General features: G+C 35.1%; 1 protein-coding gene and 1 long non-coding RNA gene across 5 annotated transcripts; both read left to right on the top strand.

Moving 5' to 3' along the window:
- On the top strand, positions 3,941–5,448 carry LOC109717032. The gene is made up of 2 exons (XR_002218101.1): positions 3,941–4,193; positions 4,323–5,448. It is a non-coding gene; the product is annotated as an uncharacterized LOC109717032 (long non-coding RNA).
- Positions 11,559–21,796, top strand: LOC109717515 (ABC transporter C family member 10-like). Of its 4 annotated transcripts, none has more exons than XM_020243353.1 (15): positions 11,559–11,768; positions 12,208–13,204; positions 13,794–13,862; positions 13,950–14,021; positions 14,121–16,156; positions 16,611–16,931; positions 17,023–17,109; positions 17,336–17,932; positions 18,251–18,415; positions 18,516–18,810; positions 19,189–19,403; positions 19,601–19,906; positions 20,373–20,436; positions 20,530–20,769; positions 21,402–21,796. In XM_020243353.1, exons 4-15 carry the CDS (start codon positions 14,006–14,008, stop codon positions 21,515–21,517), a joined length of 4,458 nt encoding a protein of 1,485 aa, XP_020098942.1. In that variant the 5' UTR covers positions 11,559–11,768; positions 12,208–13,204; positions 13,794–13,862; positions 13,950–14,005; the 3' UTR covers positions 21,518–21,796. The 4 variants fall into 4 exon arrangements, with proteins under 4 accessions (XP_020098942.1, XP_020098944.1, XP_020098943.1 ...); XM_020243355.1 differs by having other exon boundaries at positions 13,954–14,021; XM_020243354.1 differs by lacking the exon at positions 12,208–13,204.

Genomic DNA, 21,992 nt, shown 5'->3' on the forward strand with positions numbered 1-21,992 from the left:
AAACTTGATAGTACCAAATGCTTTGTGCTATCGATAGTATCATAGCCGGACTCATTATATTCTTATAAAGTTCAATTTTTATATATTATTTTTATAAAAGTCCTAATATTTTAAAATATATCATTCTGATTTGTTATCGTTAAAACGTGAGTTATTTTATAAGTAAAATAATATTTTTAGAATCACAAATATATCTTTCTAAAAGTCCCAACTATTAATTAAAGTGGAATAAAAATATCAATTCATCTCATTATCTAACTAGGATTAAGCATTTTATTTATAGTTAATTAATTTTTTCTAACGGAACCCAACGACAGAAATATATTTAAAAATATTAAAACTTTTGAGAGACAATATATGAATATTAAAATTTATATGGATATATTTGTAATTTACTATGTTAGTAGAAGCCTATATAAAATTAACCTTTTTATTGATTTTAAATACGTAGTTCCCAATTGGCCCGTAAAGTTTGTGAAAATTACAGGAACAACCCCCTCCCCTCCTAATTTATTTGAAAAGAGTAAAACGGCCTTCAATTCAATTTAGAGACTTAAACGGAGCGGATCCGGAGGCAAAAAGAACTTGTATATTTCGCTTCGTTTTCCTAGCTGGTCAAGGCTTATTAGGAATGAATTAATTTTTATTTTATTTTTTATTCCTATGAATTATTTTTATTCCGAATAAGTTGGGATAAAAATATCAGTCGATCTACTTTTATTTTCTTAGCTAATTGGGTCGTACTCGGGATAGATTTTTCTTTTTTCTATTTTTCACCCCCAACATATTAATTTATTCCGTATAGATTAGGGAAAGAGCTCCACTAATCGGATCCATCTGCAACCCCACTATTTTTGTGTAGAGAAAATGATATTATATAATTTTGTGGATGAAAATAATAATAATAACAATTTTACTGATTGAATCAAAAACTTTACAAATTGATTCCGATGGGAACAGAGAAATTTGTGAGCTAATGTCAAGTTGGGCGGAGATAGAGTTAATTAGGGTGAATGGGTTCCGTAACGAATCCAACTACAACCTAAACTTGATCGGATCCGATGCAATCCAAATCCAACGTAAAATTATAACTCCGTGTGTTCTAGTTGTCATATCAGAGAGGATTGAATAAACATGGCTTGTCATTTTGATCTCAATTTCCTTTGTTTATATTTTATGCATTAAATTTGGCATAATATAATTCCAGGGTCCGGCTACTATACTATTATGAGTACGATCACCTTCGTACTCATAAGTTGTTTTTGATGATAGAGCTTCCGAATCGACGATCCACACCGTTAAACGTTATTTACAGTATTTAAAATTTCTAAAAATCAAATTTTATAATTTTTTGACATCATTTACCTTACGATCAAGAGGTCACAAATTTGACAATTTTTAACGGCCGGTATGGGATACTTGCTAGTTTAACAGTGTAAAAGAATCAGAATTTGTTGAATTTTAATAGAAAATTTTATTCACTACGTAGATAAAGATCAATAATTCCGATCTTGAATTGAAGGATCCGATCATCTTTTTTTAGAATGTCGTTCGATTTTGACCGTTCATTTTATGCCCACTTGATGGACTTTATTATGATTTCGAAAATTTACAAAATTTATTTTCTATAAGTTTCAAATACTTTAGATCATATTTAACGGAGTGGATCGTCGATTCGGAAGCTCCATCATAAAACAACTGATGAGTACGCGAGCTCCAATACTCATAATAGTATAGTAGTCATGGCCTATAATTCCATTATTATTATTATTATTATTATGTAATCCAACGTGGAAGTTTGAAGTTTGAAAATGACCCAGTTTAGCACACAAGCAGGTTGGACTAGAGCTGGAGAAATTTATTGCCTACACATTAAAATAAAAGGATAGGTTGTAGGCTTAATTTTTTACCAATTATTCTGCAAACTGATATGGACATTTGACTCAACAAATAAAATTTTCTTATATTATCAAACATAAAAATTTTTGCACGCAAAAAAAAAAAAAAAACGGTGCCTCATTAGCAATGGTATAGATCCACACAATTTGAATTTGACAATTCATCTAATTGCTAAGGAACAGCGGAATCAACTTCGTGTCAATTTATATAGAAATTTTAATTGATCAGACATATTCAAATTCTTAGCAGCGTCCAACTAAAAGCTAATTAATAGTCATATAATATATATAGGGGTGTCAAGGAACCGAACACAAGTGAGTTGGAGCCGACCCGTATTCGGCTTGTTCAATACTAATTAATAGCTATATATATATATATATATATATATATATATATACGTAATATATATATAAAATAAATTTATAAAAATCTTACCCATTAAACTTTGATCTAATGGTTAAAATTTTACATATAAATGAATTTTTTTATAATTGAGCTTGGCTTTATTATTTTTTTGCCAAAAATTAAATAATAAAAATATATATATTACGTATAATTATTTATTTACATATATAAATATATATAAATAAAAATTAAATAAATTATATATATATATAAATATAAAATATATGTATTCGATGTGTTATCGAGTGGTACACGAACGAGTTGAGCTCGGCTCCTGTTCAGCTCGTGTTCGGCTTGTTTACTAAACGAGCGATTCGACCTCGAGCTCATTTCGAGCCGAACACGAACTGGCTCGCGAGTAGCAAGCTGAATTGCGGCCACCTGCAAATATGTCACAACCTGTAATTTACTTATATCATCATGAAAGATCAATCAACTAATTTATAACATTCCAATATCATCAATCACTTTTTTCAGTGGTTGCATGATGAGCGACTAATGATTAATCTTGAGAAAAAGGGCCAAAAAAGAAAAAAGAAAAAAAGTTGCATGTCGGTTTAAATTGGGTCACACACGAGTCGAGCTCAAGTGTCCAACAGGTCCATGTTAAACCTATGATCAATTGTACGGCTCACATTGATTCAAAATTATAAATTTATTTTTTTACTTTTTTTTTCAAGTTTTTGACATCTTCGATTTAAGAAGATGACATATTTTATATAAAAAATAATTTTAAAATAGAATATTGTATGTCAATTGAGACATTTAATCACGCTTTTCACATACTAAATACTACAAAAATTGGTTAGTAAATTTAAAAAATATATATTAAATAAGATATTCATGCATTCGAATAAAATCTTAAACAGTTGATTAATCGAATCTTCAACCTTACAACTAGTGATTCAAAAAGAAATTCACAAGGAACAAGTAGAAAGATAATTACATAATATTTTTTCTAATTGTGTTATTTAATAATACTTTATTAAACAATACTGAATTTTGTAGCGGCGCCAACCAAGAGCAAAATTCTATATAGATAGCTCTTTACAAAAGATAACACAGTAAGGAATTGGATACTCTTTATCTGAACAGTATTTTCATCTCAGCTACCAAATTTATTTATTTCTAAGTACATGCAAAGAAAGTTATAAAAAATATGGAAAGTACTTAGACAAAAGATAGAAAAAACTTCAAATACCTCCCATATGATTTTACTTTTTTTCACTTAATATCCTGTGGTTTAAAATATATTAAGTTAATATCCTGTGGTTTTGCACTTTTTCACTTTAGTACCATGTGATTTAAAGTGTATCAAATTAGTACCATGTGGTTTCGCACTTTCTCACTTTAGTACCCTGTAGTTTCGCACTTTTCACTTTAGTATCTTGTGGTTTAAAAACTATAGAGTATTAACTTGATACAAAAATAAAATCATAGGATACTAACTTGATACAAAAATAAACCATAGAGTACTAACTTGATACAATTTAAACCACTGAATACTAAAGTGAAAAAGTGTGAAACCATAGGGTACTAACTTGATACACTTTAAATTATAGGATACTAAAATGAAAAAGTATAAAATCACATGAGCTGGTTTTTGAAGTTTTTTCCAAAAGATACGCAACCATTATGTAAGATTCTAGAATTTTCTACAAAGCTTTCCCCCACAAAACAGGTCCATAAGATAAGAAACTCCAATTCGCAGGCGTGTTAAATTTGCTACATCTAATCAAATTTAATTTTTGAATACTAGCCAAATCAATCAGCGCAAGTTACCGAATGATTTTGGTGTTACCATCCCAGCCAATACTGTTTGGCTTTCAACCAATACTGCTTGGCTCTAGTTTTTCACAAAATCTCCTCCTCTGCCACAATTATCAACGGTTGTTCTTTAAGTTGATTTTATGATTAATTCAATCATAGGCTAACTCCGTTAATTAAGGAGGTGTTTGGAATTTTGAAAAGTATCTCGAAAAATTATTTTCTGTCTGTTTAATTGATTTTTATAGCAGGTAGTGTGCGGGATGCACCATCAAAATACATCTCCCAGTGTGGGCCGATGCTTTCGGTCAACATCACCTCTTCATCAGGTAGATTGGTGATTAATGGAGAGTCGTCGGGGAGAGGGTGAGCAGCTAGGAAATCGGCCAGTGCTTGCCCTTTGATGGCCTTCTGAGGCACGTAGGTGATGTCGAACTCCATCATCAATACTGCCCACTTGCCAATCCCCAGAAGAAAGAAGAAAGCGCCTCTTGAAAGCATTCTTTGAAAGCCTCAATTCCTCTCTCACTCACGATGAAAGCTAAGAGCTTGCTCGAAGACAGCCCAAGACGGGGATTTGACCTCTTCTTGTTGAATTGATTCAGATAGACTCCAAAAATCGCAAGATCATGTCGAGAAAGTAGAAAAGCCACAGGCTCTCGTTCATCTTACCATCTTGTTAGAAAAAACTAAATTTTTTAGTTTTGATGGTCCTCTAAAACAAATTCTTGTCCTTGGATTATTGATTCTGGCTGAGTTACTCCAAATGGGGGGATTCATTCTCCCTTTTTGGATGGCATCATCCATGGAGGGGAGTCAGATTTCTGCGGATTCCAAAAAAAAGAGAATCATTTTCTTTCATGCGTCTCAGTTTATTCTTTTTCTTGCTAGGGCTTTGAAAGCAAGAACATCCTGCTTCCTGCTGTGTTCGGGATCCAGATCGGGATCGGGATAAAGAGTTGGCCGGATTGAAAGAGCGAGCGCGGGTGATCAAACTTCTTGGAAAAATCTATGCGAGGCAGACAGCTAGCTATTTTGCTTGACAAGTTCTATTAAACAATGAAGCCTAGCTGAGATACTGGATGCTTACCGAAAGAGGGGAATTGCAAATATTTTTTTCTCTTTTTTCCAAATTTTATGAAAAATTATGTTTTTATTTTCTTTTTTTTTTTGAAAAATGGATGTTATAAAAATATTATGTTCTTTTCATGCTTTTATAAGAACCAATCAACCAAATAGACAAATATCTCTTACCAGATTTCGGAAAAACCAAACACCCCCTTACAAAATTAAGGGCCACCGTGGCATGCAACCCACCCAATGGGGCCAGAGAGAGAGAGAGAGAGAGAGAGAGAGAGAGACCAAAAAAAAAAAAAAGAGAAAGGTACCTCAAATTTGGCTTCTTGCAATATAATGTATTTTTATTGCTCAATTATTATTGCATGGTTCATAAAATTATATTTAATTATTATTAGATGGTTTAGTATATTTTTGTTTGTTATTTCGTATTACAAATAATTGGACACAGCTATTCTGTAATTTTACTTTTACTTTACTATAAAACTTATTATTAAGTAAGATGCCACTTGGTGATGTTTAAAAAAATTTATTATACTATTTTGTATGAGGATAGATTTTCTTAAACAGAGATAAACTAATATATAATTAATTATAATTATTTAAATTATAGAATGATAAAATAAAAATAGTCTGTATTGCGGAAAAATAAAAAAAATAAAAAATAAAAAAGCAAAGAGTGAGAATAGAATCCGATATTTCCAAGCATCAATTTGATCTTCTGATTAATTTTGGGCTCCAACGTGTGAACGAGAAAAAAGTCTACTGTATTGTACTTACACTATATTATCAATAACAAATCAACTATATTTCTTTATTTGAAAACAAAGTATAACAAAAATATTTCTTTATAATTATGATGGGATAAATAAATTCAAAAAAAATATTTGATTGGTTGGAGATGTTGCGTCATTAATATAGCTGGTGCATTCTAAATTTTTTGGTAAACACTGCCGCATCTCTTGGACCACTGTTTCCTGCACCAGATCTATAAGTCATTTTGTACACCACAATCTCTGAAAATTTCAACACAGGAAAAAAAAAAAAAAAAAACCCTTAANGCTGAGTAGCAACAGATTCAAAATAAATTAATTTTTATTTTATTTTTTATTTTTATTGTATTAATGATCGATTCAAAACGGATGAGAAAAGAAGCGAATTTCAAGTGAATTTCTTGTTAATCAAAATGGATAAAGAAAGAAGAAAAGAAAATATTTTATGGCTCTTGTTCTATTTTCTTACCTAATCAGGGCGAGACTCTCATTTACGGTTTCATTTAAGATAGATCGAAAATAGGAGATCCGTCGAACCGGATCCATTTGTATCCGTTATTGGGATATTATGTACGGTATCTATACCATTAGATTAATTTTTACTTCTGAGACGTCTGAATGTCTGATTATTTGATAGCTGCGGTGTATCGAGTGTGTGTGTACGACCGGTGCAGTGAGTTGCGTGGTTGACAATGATGCGTGGATTGAACTACAGCCGTTGGATGATCAGAATCCCTACTGTCCAATATGGACGGTGCAGATTGGTTGGGTTTGTTCGGTAGGCAACGTCAGCGTCACACCCGCATGTGCGCGCTGAGAAGAGCGCACTTTATTACAATAATAGCATATAATGTATACAGTATAAAATATTCAACTATATGCAATTATAATTATAGCTTTTTTTTTTCTAGAAAAAAATAATACGCTATCGGCTTCATTTATTAAAATAATGAACTAAGCCACAGGGGCAAGACAACCCGGCCTCGGGGTGGGGGCGCAAAAAAGAAAAAAACACTAGAGTTTAGGGTTTAGCGTAGTACTATCGATTATCGATTACCAACAAGCCGCCGATTAGTTGAGAAAGATTGCTTCCAAAGATACGTCAGCTGTTTGATTTTGTTGGGAATTCCAAATAATTATAATTATAGTATTATACTCGGTTTATTTGGTTTTGTGCAAATGCAATTGCTGAGTTACATATTTTTTGTCTATTTAATAACCGGAAGTTTCTAACTATATTTGTTTTGTTATATATGTATGCAGTTATAAACATAATGTAGTTGAAAATATAGCAATTATAACTACATTCAAATATTTGGTTCTATGCAGATGCGACGGTTGCAGTTATATTTTCATGATCTGAAGCCAATAATTATATTTATAAATTCTATCTCCTCCCAAATAGTGTCATGAGATTATCTTATTAATTATTTAAATTTTTTATTTATAAATAAACAAGTGAATATGTGTAATATTTTTAATATTTTTTAAACTTATCAATTAATGGACACAGTATAAAATTTTTAATCTACTTAACTTTAGTTGATAATTGAAATTTCTAAAAATCTATTACAATTCTCTCTATTTTTTTTTTCAAATTCAATAGTTATATTTAATATTTAATTAGATTAGTAAGTTAACATCCACAATCAAATTCTATCAAAATTTATAAATAAAATTAGCATATGTTTATTTTTTTGCACAAAGCTTGCGTTGCATGCACATGGGCACTTTTATTAGAATTTATTTATTTATAATTCTATCTATGCAACGTGCATATTTATTTGTTACTTATTTATTTAATTAGTAGGTGCATGATTCCATTTCTCATTAACTTCTACAATTAGAACTTTAGTCAATTCAGTTATAGTTCTAACTGCAGTATTTGAATCTTTTTATATAATTCTAACTGCAATAGTTGAACTAAACTGCACTAAACGAATTACAGACTTTGAGTTCACATATAATTATAATTACAGTTCACAAAATTTTAGTTCGCATGCCGTTACAATTATACTACTGTTGTAACTAAATGCAATTAAACAATCCTATATTGTATCTTAAATTAATTATATTATGTCATCTAATATAGTAAAAAATTTTAATTATAAATATTTTTAATATTTTACAGTATACACAGTATTTATAAAAATATTTAATTATTTTTATAGAATAATTATGATAAAAGAAGATTTTTTTTGAAGCAATGTTGACCACAGCCTACAGACGGTCTTCCAAGCACAATTATTGCACAATTATTGACCACAACATTTCTCTATTCTAATATAATATAATCGATACCAGTGAAGGTACACGTGCGTTGCGACAGAATAATTTCACAATAAATAAATAAAAAAATAAAATTAAATAAAAAATATTAAAAATATATGAAAAATAAAGAAATAAATTAAAAAATAAAACATAAAAAAGTAAAAGAAATTGAAAATAAAAGCATAATATAGACAAAAAAAAAATAAAGGTAAAACTGTAAGAATCATAAATTATATTTATAGTATCAATAAAAATTGAGGACTAAACTATAAGAATAAGAAATTGTAGTTTAAATGAACATTAAATTTCATCAATCTCTCTCTTATTTTTTTGATGTATAACATATTTTTGAACAATCAGTACTATAAAATTAAGAATTATATTTCCAACTAAGTTTATTTTTAAATAAAATAAACGAAACGAATAGCCCATTTTCCTTCCAACTGCCACCTGGACCATCAACTGTGAATTCGATTTGCAATAATAGCAACTAACTGCATGGGGCAGAAGCAGAATCAACTACCACTCGAGTACAACAATGGTAAATTCATTGCATGGAAACGTCTTACAAAAAAGTTATCTTTTCAGGGTAAAAATCTCTTTGGTTTTGTTGATATATATAACATCAAACGATTTAATTTTAAAAAAAACTTCAAATACCCCCCTCGTGGTTTCACTCTTTCTTACTTTAGTACCATGTGGTTTAAAGTATATCAATTTAGTACACTGTAGTTTCGCATTTTTTCACTTTGGTATCCTGTGGTTTCGTACTTTCTTTCTTTAGTATCCTGTGGTTTAAAAATTACAGAATACTAATTTGATACAAAAATAAAACCATATGGTACTAACTTAATATACTTTAGAAGATAAACTAAGGGTACTAACTATATAGTGCAGGGTACTAACTATATTTTTCTCAGAAAAAAAAAAGAAAAAAAATATATTTTTTTAGGAGTTTTCACACAAAACTCGATGAATTTCGCCTAATCAAGCAAAATGATTTTTTTCTCCAGTGGTAATTTTGCTTATATCATAAACCCGGTCCATAGACCGCAGCCCATGCAATAACCTCTACGCCAATCGATTCTGACCGTCGATTTGCCCCCGGGCCGCCCTTTCCCCCTTCCGGAAACCAACGGCCCAGATCTTCCGACTAACCCCTCCATCTGTCCGTGCCGATTCGCGTGCCAGATCGTCGTCGCATCCCCAAACACGTCACCTCCTCTCTCTCTCTCTATTATTATTATTATTATTATTATTTTACTTTTAATTTTTCCCCACTCGTGGTCCCCACGCAGCACGTGTCCCACGTGGGGCCCACAGAGGATTCCCGAAGTGATTCGGTGCCAGCTCACGCCCCCCTCGCACCACTCCCCGGACGGTTGGATCGATGACGTGGCGCGCTTCCACGTGACGCTTTCATGTGTCGATCACCCATTGGCGGTGCGTCCCGTCACCGCGAGGCAGCGGAGGATCCCGTCGTAGCATTAAAGCGAGATTGCGATAGGTGGACTCGCGCGGGGCGGGGGGGTAGGGGGGGGTGCACGGTAAGCTTACCGCGCAAGTTGCCCGGCACTGCCGAATCGGAGCCGTTGGTCGTTGGACGAACGGGTAGAGATGAGGATGGGGCTTTGCGATGGAGATTAAACGAGGCTCCTCTATTCGGGTGGGGGATTACAGAATTGCGGAGCCGCCGTTATGATCCAATCCGAATGAGGCGGTAAATATAAATAAAATATTTTAAAAATACTTAATTTTTTATTTTATTTTGATTCATCCAAAAAATGCGGCTAGAATTTTTTTTTTCTTCTTTTTGATTTGTTTCAATCCACTAAAAATTAACTCTTGTTCCATCTCGCTGGACTTTGTTTTGGTATAAGTAGAGTGGTGGAACTCGAGTTCCATTACTGTCGTTATTTAATTATTTTGATATAAGTCAAAAATATAATGTAACCCAAGTTACGTTAGAACTCCACTTTACCTACTCTCGACTTCCTCTAAAATGCTGAATTCGACTTCCGCCACACTCAATCTCCTCTAAAAAATTTATTAAATAGTAAAATCTAAATCCTACTTCATTTATAATGGATTAGAATTATCTTAGTTATAATAATTTAGAATTATTTTTAAATAATAATAAAAAGTTTAATTATATAATTGGTTAAATTTTATAGCGATAAATTCGCCATTATATTTAGAAGATAACGGAATCTACTTACTTACAACAAAACAAATAACGAAATTTAAAAAACTAACTTTATCAGTACCAAGTTATATCAAAACAAATTGAAGAAGTAATTGAATTTAGCTTTCAAATTGTACAAGTTACGTCAAAACAAACAACAAAAAAGTAATAACACTTCTGAAAAACTCAAATACCACTGCACTTGACTTATATTGAATCTATGAATTCGTCAATCCAAACGCCCCCCAGGCAACATGGTAGAATCTGAATGTCTAAGTAATTATGTATTTTAGTAGTTTTTAAATATTTACCCGGTACTAATATACTATCTACATTATAGAAACATTTACTCGGTACTAATGTATTATCTACATTTAATAATCTTATAACTACGAGTTTATCATTTAACTGTATAATAATAATTTTTTTTTGTTTCAAAATTGAAAATGATGTATGTTTTTTTTTTTCCTCTGCACGCAAACAAATCACCCTATTTCGCTTCATGTGTAAAGCTAGCCGTGCCATTACTAACATGATAGTATGATACTATTGTTTTGGACCGTTCACATTGAAGAATCCTAGTTACACTGACCGTCTCTAGAGCAAGTGACAAAAAGTTTGATGATTAGTATTCGAGATCTCAAATTCGAATTCTAGTTGATTAATATTTCCAGCTAAGTTTATTTCTAAATGAAATAAACGAAGCGGATAGCGTGTTATTTATCTCTCTAAAAAAAAAATCTATCTATTAAACTATATAAATTCTTAATAGTTTTTGTTCATATATCAAGCTTTTTTTTACCCTCAACCGCATGTGATATTTACCTTTTCCTTCATCAAATTTTTAATTAATATATTTAATTGATACATATAAGCAGTTCTACTATTAAAATTTTAATTAATGTATTTAAATGTTCGTACAATCAGATATGATCCTCACATTTCTATTTCTAATTAATAATTCATCATGACCCTGTTCCTTTCCCTTTCCCTTTCCTCCACCTCCTACTTCCATTTATAATTCTCATATTTTTATTTCTAATTAAATTCATCATGACATTCTCCTAGATATATATAATTTTCATATTTCTATTTCTAATTATTACATTTTTATTTCTAATTAATTCATAATGACTTTTCGCATTTCTCAATCAAACTTTCAATTAATCTATCTAAACGATCTGTCGTCATCTACAATCCTCACCTCTGCATTCCTCATCTTTTCTTTTAAATCATTGCCTCCCTCCCTTCCTCCCTCTCCCTCATTAACGTGTGCGCACCTTTCCTCTCTGCTGCGGCCAAAGGGATCGTCATTACCATCACTATTGTTGTCGCCAGAGAAGGCATTGCCGGTTCTATACCCACTGTCAACAACGAAGAATCTTTAGCAGGTGTGGCAAATTATATATACACAAAAATATTTGATGTTATTTTATTATTAATTATTCTATAGTTTCTATTCGCTACTAAGCCTCTTCGTTAGTGTAATGCTTATTCATGGCTCAGAATTTTCTTCGCAAGCTGGTATAAAATAGATTTTCGATGATGTAAGATTAATAAAATTCTCAACCGAGATCCAGTAAAATTTAATTTTTCAGATAATGATAGTACTCGTATGTGCATCAGATCACGTTTTCGTTCAATTTTATAAAGCAACAATGATAAAAAAGACATGATATATCAAAAGTTAATATTCTTATATGCTAAACAATGCCTTCTTTTTCCTCTTTTTTTTTTTTGGATTTTTGGATTTGTTTAATGCTTAGATCATCAATTTACAAAATGTATAAAATTCCAGACACATTTATCCAATTAAAATTTTAATTTTAGGACGCTCATTGCGAAATATACTCTCGGTGCACGGACTGCGATATATCCGGCGCAGGGATATTGGTACACTTGCTCACTTGTGATTGGTCGTCATCATCTAAAGCCCCGAATTGAGACGCCACGTCGTGTCCACATCCTTTCGTATTGACACGTCATCATCGCTGTGCGCTGTGCGCTGTGCGCTGTGGGGTCCCACCGGGGAGACCTTTCGGTGAGGTGGTTGCCCCCGACACGGTGACGTGGCAACCAGAGCCGCAGAGACTGGTGGGGCCCGCGGAGACGTGGACGCGAAGGAAAAGGAGAGCGTGGGAGAGCTTCGTCGTCCGTAGCCGGATCCAGCTTCTCCGGATTTGTTATTTCGCGGGGCCCAGATACGAAAAAGAACCAACGGCTAGAATAAAATCTCTCGTCGTATCGTGGGGTCAGAGAAAAAGCCTATTGGGTCGGGTTTCCTCTCCCGCAAAATAAAATCTCTTTGGATTTTATTTATTTTTTTCCCCCAATTTTTACGGGACGTATCCTATAAATGGATTGTTACATGCTTTGGGCCAGTTTGGATCTCGGGCTTGGGCTTGACCCATGTTGAGTTAACAACTTAACATGGGCCATGCTTAGCCCAATTTGTGGTACGGCCCGGTACGGCACCGGTACGGCCCATTACGGGAGAACAAGCCGAAGCGCGCAACATCGGAGCTCCTACACCTCGCGAACCCCGAAGCGCTCACCGTCCCCGCGTACGATTACTGCCCACGAGGAACTCGATTTCCCCGCATTCCTCCCCTCGCATCTCCTAAACCCTCTCTCTCTCTCTCTCTTTTTACTCCAATGGCTTCTACTTCGCCTTGTTTCCTTTCTCAATCTCTTCTTCTTCTCTTCTCCTCCTCGGCCGCTTCGCTGCGGCCGAGCAAATTCGTAGACTATATACGCCGAGTTTGTCTACGATCACACTCTATCTTCGTCTACCACTCTATTCGCCATCAATTTCCTAAACTCCGAGGTTCGTGATCCAACCCTGATTACTACGTGCTGTAATGCTTTTGTTTTTGTTCTCTTTACGATCATACGTAGTGCAATTACGTTTTCAATGCTACAGTTACAAACAATTCAGCAAATTTTTTGTGAATTTAGTTACGCGGCTATATTGGACTGACGAGTGTTCGTGGATTGCGAAGTTGACGGATGAATCCAATTATTTGGTCCCGCGAGTTTGAAGAGTGTTTTGTAGAATTGTTTGCTAGTACAGCGTTATTCGAAATGTATGAGTTTAGATGTCCCAAATTTATTTAATTATTTCTGTTAATTATGCAGGGATTTTGTTAAATTCAATGGTAATCCTGTTAAATTCAGCTGTTCTATAGCTAATGAACTTGTTTAATTTAACAACCGCATGAATCCTGATTCACTTGGCAAAATAACTAAAACCAGAATAATTAAAAGTTTAGAGGGGGTGACTAAAAATAATAGTAATAACAATCTCCATACATTTTTACCAATTTTTTTTTCGTTTATTATTTTGATTGTTATCATCCATCTTAAAACAAATTAAAATTATCGGTAATGGATTCGATTTGTGGTTGTTAAATCAGAGTGGAGACATTGTGTGAATCACCATGGACTTTGATGCGTATTGATCTGAATCAGATAGCGTATGAAAGGTATTGATCGTAATCGACTTTTGAATATCATATCTTTCGGGAATAACCTTGTATCCAAATTGCTTATTATCTTAATATTTTCTGTAGAAAGACAAGGAAGAGAGTAGAAGCACTGTACCCTCGAAATTTTGATCCCACATGCTATGGATGCGTTTACACGTGAGTGCTAATGCGTTCCTCGGCACTGTTGTTATCTGATATAAATAGAATTTGGAAAATCGAAGTCCTGTTAATTGACTATTTTTATCTTTCGATCAGGTGCTCCAATGGCTTTCTGTGGAGGATCTATATGTTCTTATTATGGTGGAGGTACTTGTGATCTTGGTGGCGCTCTCTATTCTAATACATGCATGAACCACTTCTTAATCATCTCCATTTCAGTGCTTCTCTTTGTTGCCCTCTTCCTGAATTTTGTTCGCAAAGTGTCGTCCAGAATGCTCGTGATGCAAACGCTCTTTCGTCTCTCTTCGCCAATGCAAATTGCTTCTTTCGCTTATAATGGCTCTTTGGGTTTGGCTTATCTCAGCCTTGGGTTATGGATGTTAGAGGAGAAGTTAAGAAGCGGAGAACAGTTTTTCCCTATGCACTGGTGGCTAGTGGTGTTGTTTCAGGGTTTCACTTGGGTTCTTATGGGTCTGGTGTTGAGCATGAGGGCCAAATATATTGGAGAGGTCTTCGTTAGGGTTTGGTCGGGGATTACAGCTGTTTTTGCCGGATTCATATGCATTTCCTCTATCTTGGGTGTACTTATAGAGAAGAAACTATCCATTAGAATAGCCCTCGATGCGTTATCACTACCTGGCGCTATTCTTTTTCTTCTTTGTGCCTTCAAGGGATCCAAAACTATAGATAATTATGAAATTATTGAGGAATCTCTTTACGCACCTTTGAATGGCAAACTTGATCTCGACTCAAATGATTTAGATGGTTCGATCTCCCCATTTGCAAATGCTGGTTTCCTCAGTAGAATGTCATTCTGGTGGTTGAACTCTTTGATGAAGAAAGGCTATGAAAAACCCTTGGAAGAGAAAGACATACCTCAGTTGGGTGAGGCAAATAGAGCAGGGAGCCGATACTCTCTGTTTATCAAAGAGCTTAATAAGAGAAAACAGGCTAGTCAAACCACTTCTCCATCATTCCTCTGGACTATAGTTTCTTGCCATAAAAAGGAAATCGTAGTTTCTGGGCTCTTTGCATTGCTTAAGGTTCTAACTCTTTCTGCTGGCCCAATGCTTCTCAATGCATTCATCAAAGTATCGGTAGGGATGGGAACTTTTAAATATGAAGGCTATGTTTTGGCCGTGGGAATGTTCTTGGTAAAATTCTTTGAATCTTTATCACAAAGGCAGTGGTACTTTCGAACCAGGTTATTGGGTCTACAAGTGAGGTCTTTGCTATCTGCCGCCATTTACCAGAAGCAATTGAGGCTGTCCAGCTCAGCTAAACTAGTTCATTCTTCCGGGGAAATAATGAACTACGTTACTGTTGATGCTTATAGAATAGGAGAGTTCCCTGTTTGGTTTCATCAAACTTGGACTACAATCCTTCAACTTGGCATTGCTTTGGTAATTCTCTACCATGCTGTGGGTCTCGCAACTATTTCCTCTATGGTTGTCATAATACTCACTGTTCTCTGTAATGCTCCTGTGGCAAAGCTACAGCATAAGTTTCAGACGCATCTAATGGAAGCTCAGGATGGGAGATTGAAGGCTATGTCAGAGGCTCTGGTGAATATGAAAGTGCTTAAGCTCTATGCATGGGAAACACATTTCAGAAAGGTAATTGAAGGGTTGAGGGAAGAGGAATGTAAATGGTTGTCAGCGTTTCAGCTGCTGAAAGCGTATAACAGCTTCCTCTTTTGGTCATCTCCTGTAGCAGTCTCAGCTGCTACTTTCTTAACATGCTATCTTCTTGAGATTCCTCTCTATCCTAGCAATGTCTTCACCTTTGTAGCGACTTTACGTTTAGTTCAAGATCCAGTAAGATCGATTCCTGATGTTATTGGAGCTTTCATTCAAGCAAAGGTGGCTTTTGGGCGCATAGTTGAGTTTCTCGGTGCAGCTGAGTTGCAGAACGGGCATGTTAGACAAAAGGGCACTAATGACGTTAAGCATCCAGTCATAATCAAGTCATCGAGCTTTTCTTGGGATGGGAATCCATTATGCCCCACACTAAAAAACATCAATTTAGAGCTCAAACCCGGTGAAAAGGTGGCAATTTGCGGTGAGGTTGGCTCTGGAAAATCAACTTTATTGGCAGCAATTCTTGGAGAAATACCAATAACAAAGGGGGCTGTAAGTTTCCTTCCGTATTGACATTCTCATTAATCTTAATGTTAGACATTCTCATTAATCTTAATGTTAGGGAAATTTTTAGTGCACTTCTATGCTGCATTTGTCTGTTCTTATCAACTCTTTCTTCTTGTGCTCCTAAATCGAGATCTGAATTTTGACCCCTTTTAATGAACTCTATCCATGAATATTTTCAAATCTGCTAGACGTAATACTCTGTCGATCAACAGTGATATCTTTTGCGTCACTTTATAAGTTACTCGTGATTAGCTCTTCATATGGTTTTGTACATGCTTGTGTATCTGTAATGCCTGGTTGCATGCACTTGTCTTGGTTTGGTTTCTATTTTCAAAAATTGTCTATCAATGACTTCTTCCATGTTTATTTGTTTCTTCCACTAATTGTTATGAATTTACATTTCCATATGACTAACATGCCCTTTTTTTGTGAATGGCAGATTGAAGTTTCCGGAAAAATTGCATATGTTTCTCAGAATGCATGGATCCAGACAGGAACAGTACAAGATAACATTCTCTTTGGGTCAATAATGGATAAGCAAAGATACCACGAAACCCTAGAGAAGTGTTCCTTGGTCAAGGACCTTGAGATGTTACCGTTTGGAGATCTAACTGAAATAGGAGAAAGAGGGGTAAATCTTAGCGGTGGCCAGAAGCAACGCATTCAACTCGCCCGTGCACTATACAAAAATGCAGATATATATCTCCTGGATGATCCTTTCAGTGCTGTTGATGCTCATACTGCTACTAGCTTATTTAATGTAAGAACTCACCAAAATTTTTGATAGGTTTATTACTTCTTTGCTCTCTTTATTTCCTGAAACAGCTCCATTAATTTTCTGATATGTGCAGCAATATGTTATGGGAGCTTTATCGGAAAAGACGGTCTTATTAGTGACCCACCAAGTAGACTTCCTTCCGGCATTCGATTCCATACTGGTTAGTATTTGTATCGTCATGAACAAATTATTTTGCCTGGTTACTATGAATGTATGGAAATCTTCTCTAGCAAAGCCTGTTCTGTCATTCGGGTCTATTTTGAATCTTTGATACAAGGAGAGTCTTTATCCAAGTTAAAATCTTGTTTTGGTACTTGTTATGTTTTTGTACAAGTAAGATTTATTCTTCAATATTCGCATCTAAAATTGTCGTAGTCCTTTTCCAGTTGATGTCAGATGGGGGAATTTTGCGTGTTGCTCCCTACCATGAACTGTTGAGTTCCAGCAGAGAATTCCAGGACCTCGTTAATGCGCACAAGGATACCGTGGGTCCCGGAAGGCTCGATAAGTCTGTTACTCGAAGAGAAAATGAGACTGTTAAGACAGAAATTAATAATACTTGCAGAAGTGAAGACCAAAAGATGGGAAAGTTGTCAGGAGATGATCAGCTGATTAAGAAGGAGGAGAGAGGGACAGGTGACACCAGCTTAAAACCATACCTACAGTACTTGAATCAGAACAAAGGGTTCTTGTATTCCTCGTTAGCTGCTCTTTCTCATGTGATATTTATAGCTGGCCAGATATCACAGAACTCATGGATGGCCGCAAACGTACAAAACCCTAATGTAAGCACTATGCGACTGATCACAGTGTACTTGGCCATTGGATGCAGCACAGCTATATTCTTGTTAAGCCGGTCCTTTTTTATAGTCGTTCTGGGTCTCGAGGCATCAAAGTCTATCTTTCTTCAGTTGCTTAACTCGCTCTTTCGTGCACCCATGTCGTTCTTTGACTCCACTCCTTTGGGAAGGATTTTGAGTAGGGTAAGCACATCTGTAGCAAAACTGTGCTGTGATTTGTCTACCTATTTATGAAACATTTAAATATATGCTCTCGACAATACAAAAATGATCCACGTTAAAGTACTTTTTCTAATAGAAAGCCAATTATCCTCTTTTAATTGGATTTCTCTCCATCTTAAGAGAGGGTATTTTCTCAAGGAAATGCACCTTTGAGGGCAAATGCAAAAGCTCAGTTTTTACAGGCTAATAAATGTAACAGATGACTTCGCAGAGTTATATGTGTCTAGTACCATGACTTATCTACAGGTTTATCATATATTCTGGTTTCTTATCACACAGGTCTCCTCTGACTCGAGCATTGTCGATCTTGACGTGCCATTCAGTTTAATCTTCAGTATCAGCGCCACTATGAATGCATACAGCAACCTTGGGGTATTGGCTGTTATTACCTGGCAAACCTTGTTTGTCTCGATACCAATGATTTACTTGACCATAAGATTGCAGGTGAGAACTAAAATTAGAATTTAATGCTGAATATCCATTCTATTATGTTTGCTTCTAGGAAATGTTCATAGTGAGTGCAAATTTTTGTTCCATTTTCTAGGGGTATTACTTGGCTTCTGCGAAGGAGTTGATGCGTATAAATGGGACCACAAAATCTCTTGTAGCAAATCACCTAGCTGAATCTGTGTCAGGGGCAATAACTATCAGAGCTTTTGAGGAGGAAAACCGCTTCTTTGCAAAGAATTTGGACCTTATTGACAGGAACGCCAGCCCATTTTTTCATAATTTTGCAGCAAGTGACTGGTTGATCCAGCGGCTAGAGACTATGGGCGCTGCCGTTCTTTCTACATCAGCCCTTGTAATGGCTTTGCTTCCACCAGGGACATTTAGCTCTGGTGAGTTGTAATATGGCAATGTTTGCAACATTCTTGGTTTTCCATTATGGGAAAAGAGAGATCAGAAGTGTAACAATACTTTGGCAAATACACATGATATTTTTAGAGGAACTCTGCTCGGCTCTTCCATGAGCTTGAAAAAAAGTAGCTGGTTCTTTTTTTTCGGGCAGGGGGCCTGTTTTGCATGGTTCTATTATTAAGTTGAAATCTTGCGTAGTTGCATGAACTGGTGCTAAATTTATATATTTGTGATCATTAGCTTCAAAAATTTGAACCCAGTTCTCATGGTATTTCTTCAAACAATTAAGAAATGTGGTTTCTTTTGGAAGTTTTGTTAATATTCATGATTAATATATTTGATTTCTGCTTTGAATGCAGGATTTGTCGGCATGGCACTATCTTATGGTTTTTCCTTAAATATGTCCCTTGTCTTCTCAATTCAAAATCAGTGCACGCTTGCAAATTATATCATATCTGTGGAAAGATTAAATCAATACATGCACATTTCTAGTGAGGCTCCGGAAGTTGTTGAGAGCAACCGGCCTCCACCCAATTGGCCTGCTTTTGGCAGGGTGGAAATTCAGGATTTAAAGGTAACTAGCATTCCTTTTCTTGTAGTCTTATAAGTTTGACACATTCCCATCTATACTTCTGCAACATAGGTGCACTACGAAACTTTGCATACTATACGTTTGCAAATAGATGATTTCAGACGAATATTTGTAAAAGCCTCCAATGTCATAAAGGTTTATACATGTGTTCCTATGCTGACCCGAACAATATCATACAGATCAGATACAGGCCAGACACTCCTCTCATACTACACGGCATAAGCTGCACATTTGAAGGAGGGCACAAGATCGGGGTAGTTGGCCGGACTGGAAGTGGGAAAACAACTCTAATAAGTGCATTATTTCGTCTTGTTGAACCAGCTGGAGGAAAAATTACTATAGATGGCATTGACATAGCCACACTCGGGCTCCACGAGCTGAGGTCTCGGTTTGGGATCATACCTCAAGATCCAACACTTTTCCATGGGTCTGTAAGATACAATTTGGATCCTCTTGGGCAATACACAGATGATCAAATATGGGAGGTAATAAAATCTCTGAACAATATGTTATCAAGGTTAATTTTCAAAAAAAGAAAAAGAAAAAAAAGAAGTTTTCAAAATTGAAATGGCTGATTCTGAGTGAGAACTTTGTTCATTAGGGTATAAAATTGTCAAAGTGACATCATTACTTCTAGACGACGTAGTATTAGGTTGTGTTTCTCCTGATAAATTGAGCTATGAGAACTATTTTCCTTTGCAATCAACGGAACATCATGAGTTAATGTTGTCAAATCTAAAACCATCAGTATATCTATGTGGCAAACATGCTCTGAAACTGCTCCATCATCTATTGTGTCATGAGTATCACCTTTACCTTTGTTCAGAATAGATTCGTAATAAACATTTAAAGCATATATTGTTTTAGTACCTTTCAAATTTCTCTTCTACCACCTATATAGTACTTAGCCAACGTCTGTCCTCAGGTGCATTTTAATGTAATTTTCTGTAGGTCCTTGGCAAATGCCAGCTTAGAGAACCAGTTCGAGAGAAAGAACAAGGCCTCGATTCACTAGGTAAAGATAGATATGCTTATATTACCATGAATGTGGCAACGCTTTAGTAATTTCCTTTTGCATCATGTTATTCTGACAATTACTTCTATCCAGTTGTGGAAGATGGATCAAATTGGAGCATGGGGCAGAGACAGTTGTTTTGTTTGGGACGTGCCCTGTTACGGAGAAGCCGCATTTTAGTGCTAGATGAAGCCACAGCATCGATCGATAATGCCACTGATGCGGTTCTTCAAAGGATAATAAGAACTGAATTCAAAGACTCTACTGTCATTACCGTCGCCCATAGAATTCCTACCGTGATGGATTGCACGAAGGTTCTTGCTGTTAATGATGGTGAGTTAAAAAAAAAAAAGGAAATTTTGCAGCCAGATTTATCCATTGCTTGATTATACATGATTTCACTTGCTCATAAAACCCATTCACAATGAATAAGCGTGAAAATTATGATGCCCATATGTGATTGTGGGGTAGGTGCCTTATGAGAATAAATATTTTCTCAACTAGTTGCTTGTGAATCAACAGATATTTCTTTAAATTCATTTTGACTACGCAAAATCCATCTGAAAAGAAGGGAAAAAAAAAACTCTCTGCCAAGATATTTCCTAGCATGTACAGGAACTAGAGTAAGTAGATATGGACCGGGTTAAGTGAGGCAGGTGGCTATTTTGGAATTTCAGGTCAAATGCTACTATACGCCGGCCTATCCATGAATTTGATTTCTATAATTCATTCCTTTTGCAACAGAGTTTTTCAGATAGTAGCTTCATCTATTTGAGTTTTCTGCAAACCTCATCAGTCTTTTTGAAATGATCTCACTGTTGACAAATATAACATCAGTTGTGAAAAATTAGGTGCATTCAACTATCTTTAATGGGAATCTAAGTGTATTTGCCGGCATTGGCATTGGCAACATTGCAGAACTTCTTATCTCATTGTAACTTGTAAGTTGTTCCTATTTCTACCAGGGAACCTGGTGGAGTATGATTCTCCTGCAAAACTGATGAAAACGGAGGGATCCCTCTTCCGAGAGCTCGTCAAAGAGTATTGGTCCCATACTTCGGATGCATCAACAAACTCTTGAGTGAAGCTATTAGTATTGCCTACCAGTTTGATTACGATACCAGACTCAAACGAGTTAAGTGAGCTTACCCTTGTTCTGAATTACCTCATCTATCGCTCACTATGAATGTGGATTGGAAACGAAAGGCGGAGGTCATGCTTTTTACTTCCTAAATGTCAATACAGGGTTGATGCAGGATATTTAGTAGTAAAATTATGTGTGTAATATCTCCTAATTAATGAGTTTTGCTCTACATGTACATTAACGAAGGTTAGATAAGACTTCTTTGGTTTTATCCTATTTTGTTTGCAGATTTTAGTTGTGGTTCTTTCACATGGCAAAGCATATGCATATGAAGAGGTTTTTAAAAGATTATTTGATTGCCAACCTTTTAAAAGATGTCGTCGATCGCATCCAACGGTTTAAAAAATTGAATTTACGACTTTATACCTGAATGCTACGCATCCGATAGAGAGTGAAACTTTAAACCAGTGTG

The sequence above is a fragment of the Ananas comosus genome, linkage group 11 (assembly GCF_001540865.1).
Source record: "Ananas comosus cultivar F153 linkage group 11, ASM154086v1, whole genome shotgun sequence".
Taxonomy (NCBI): Eukaryota; Viridiplantae; Streptophyta; class Magnoliopsida; order Poales; family Bromeliaceae; genus Ananas; species Ananas comosus.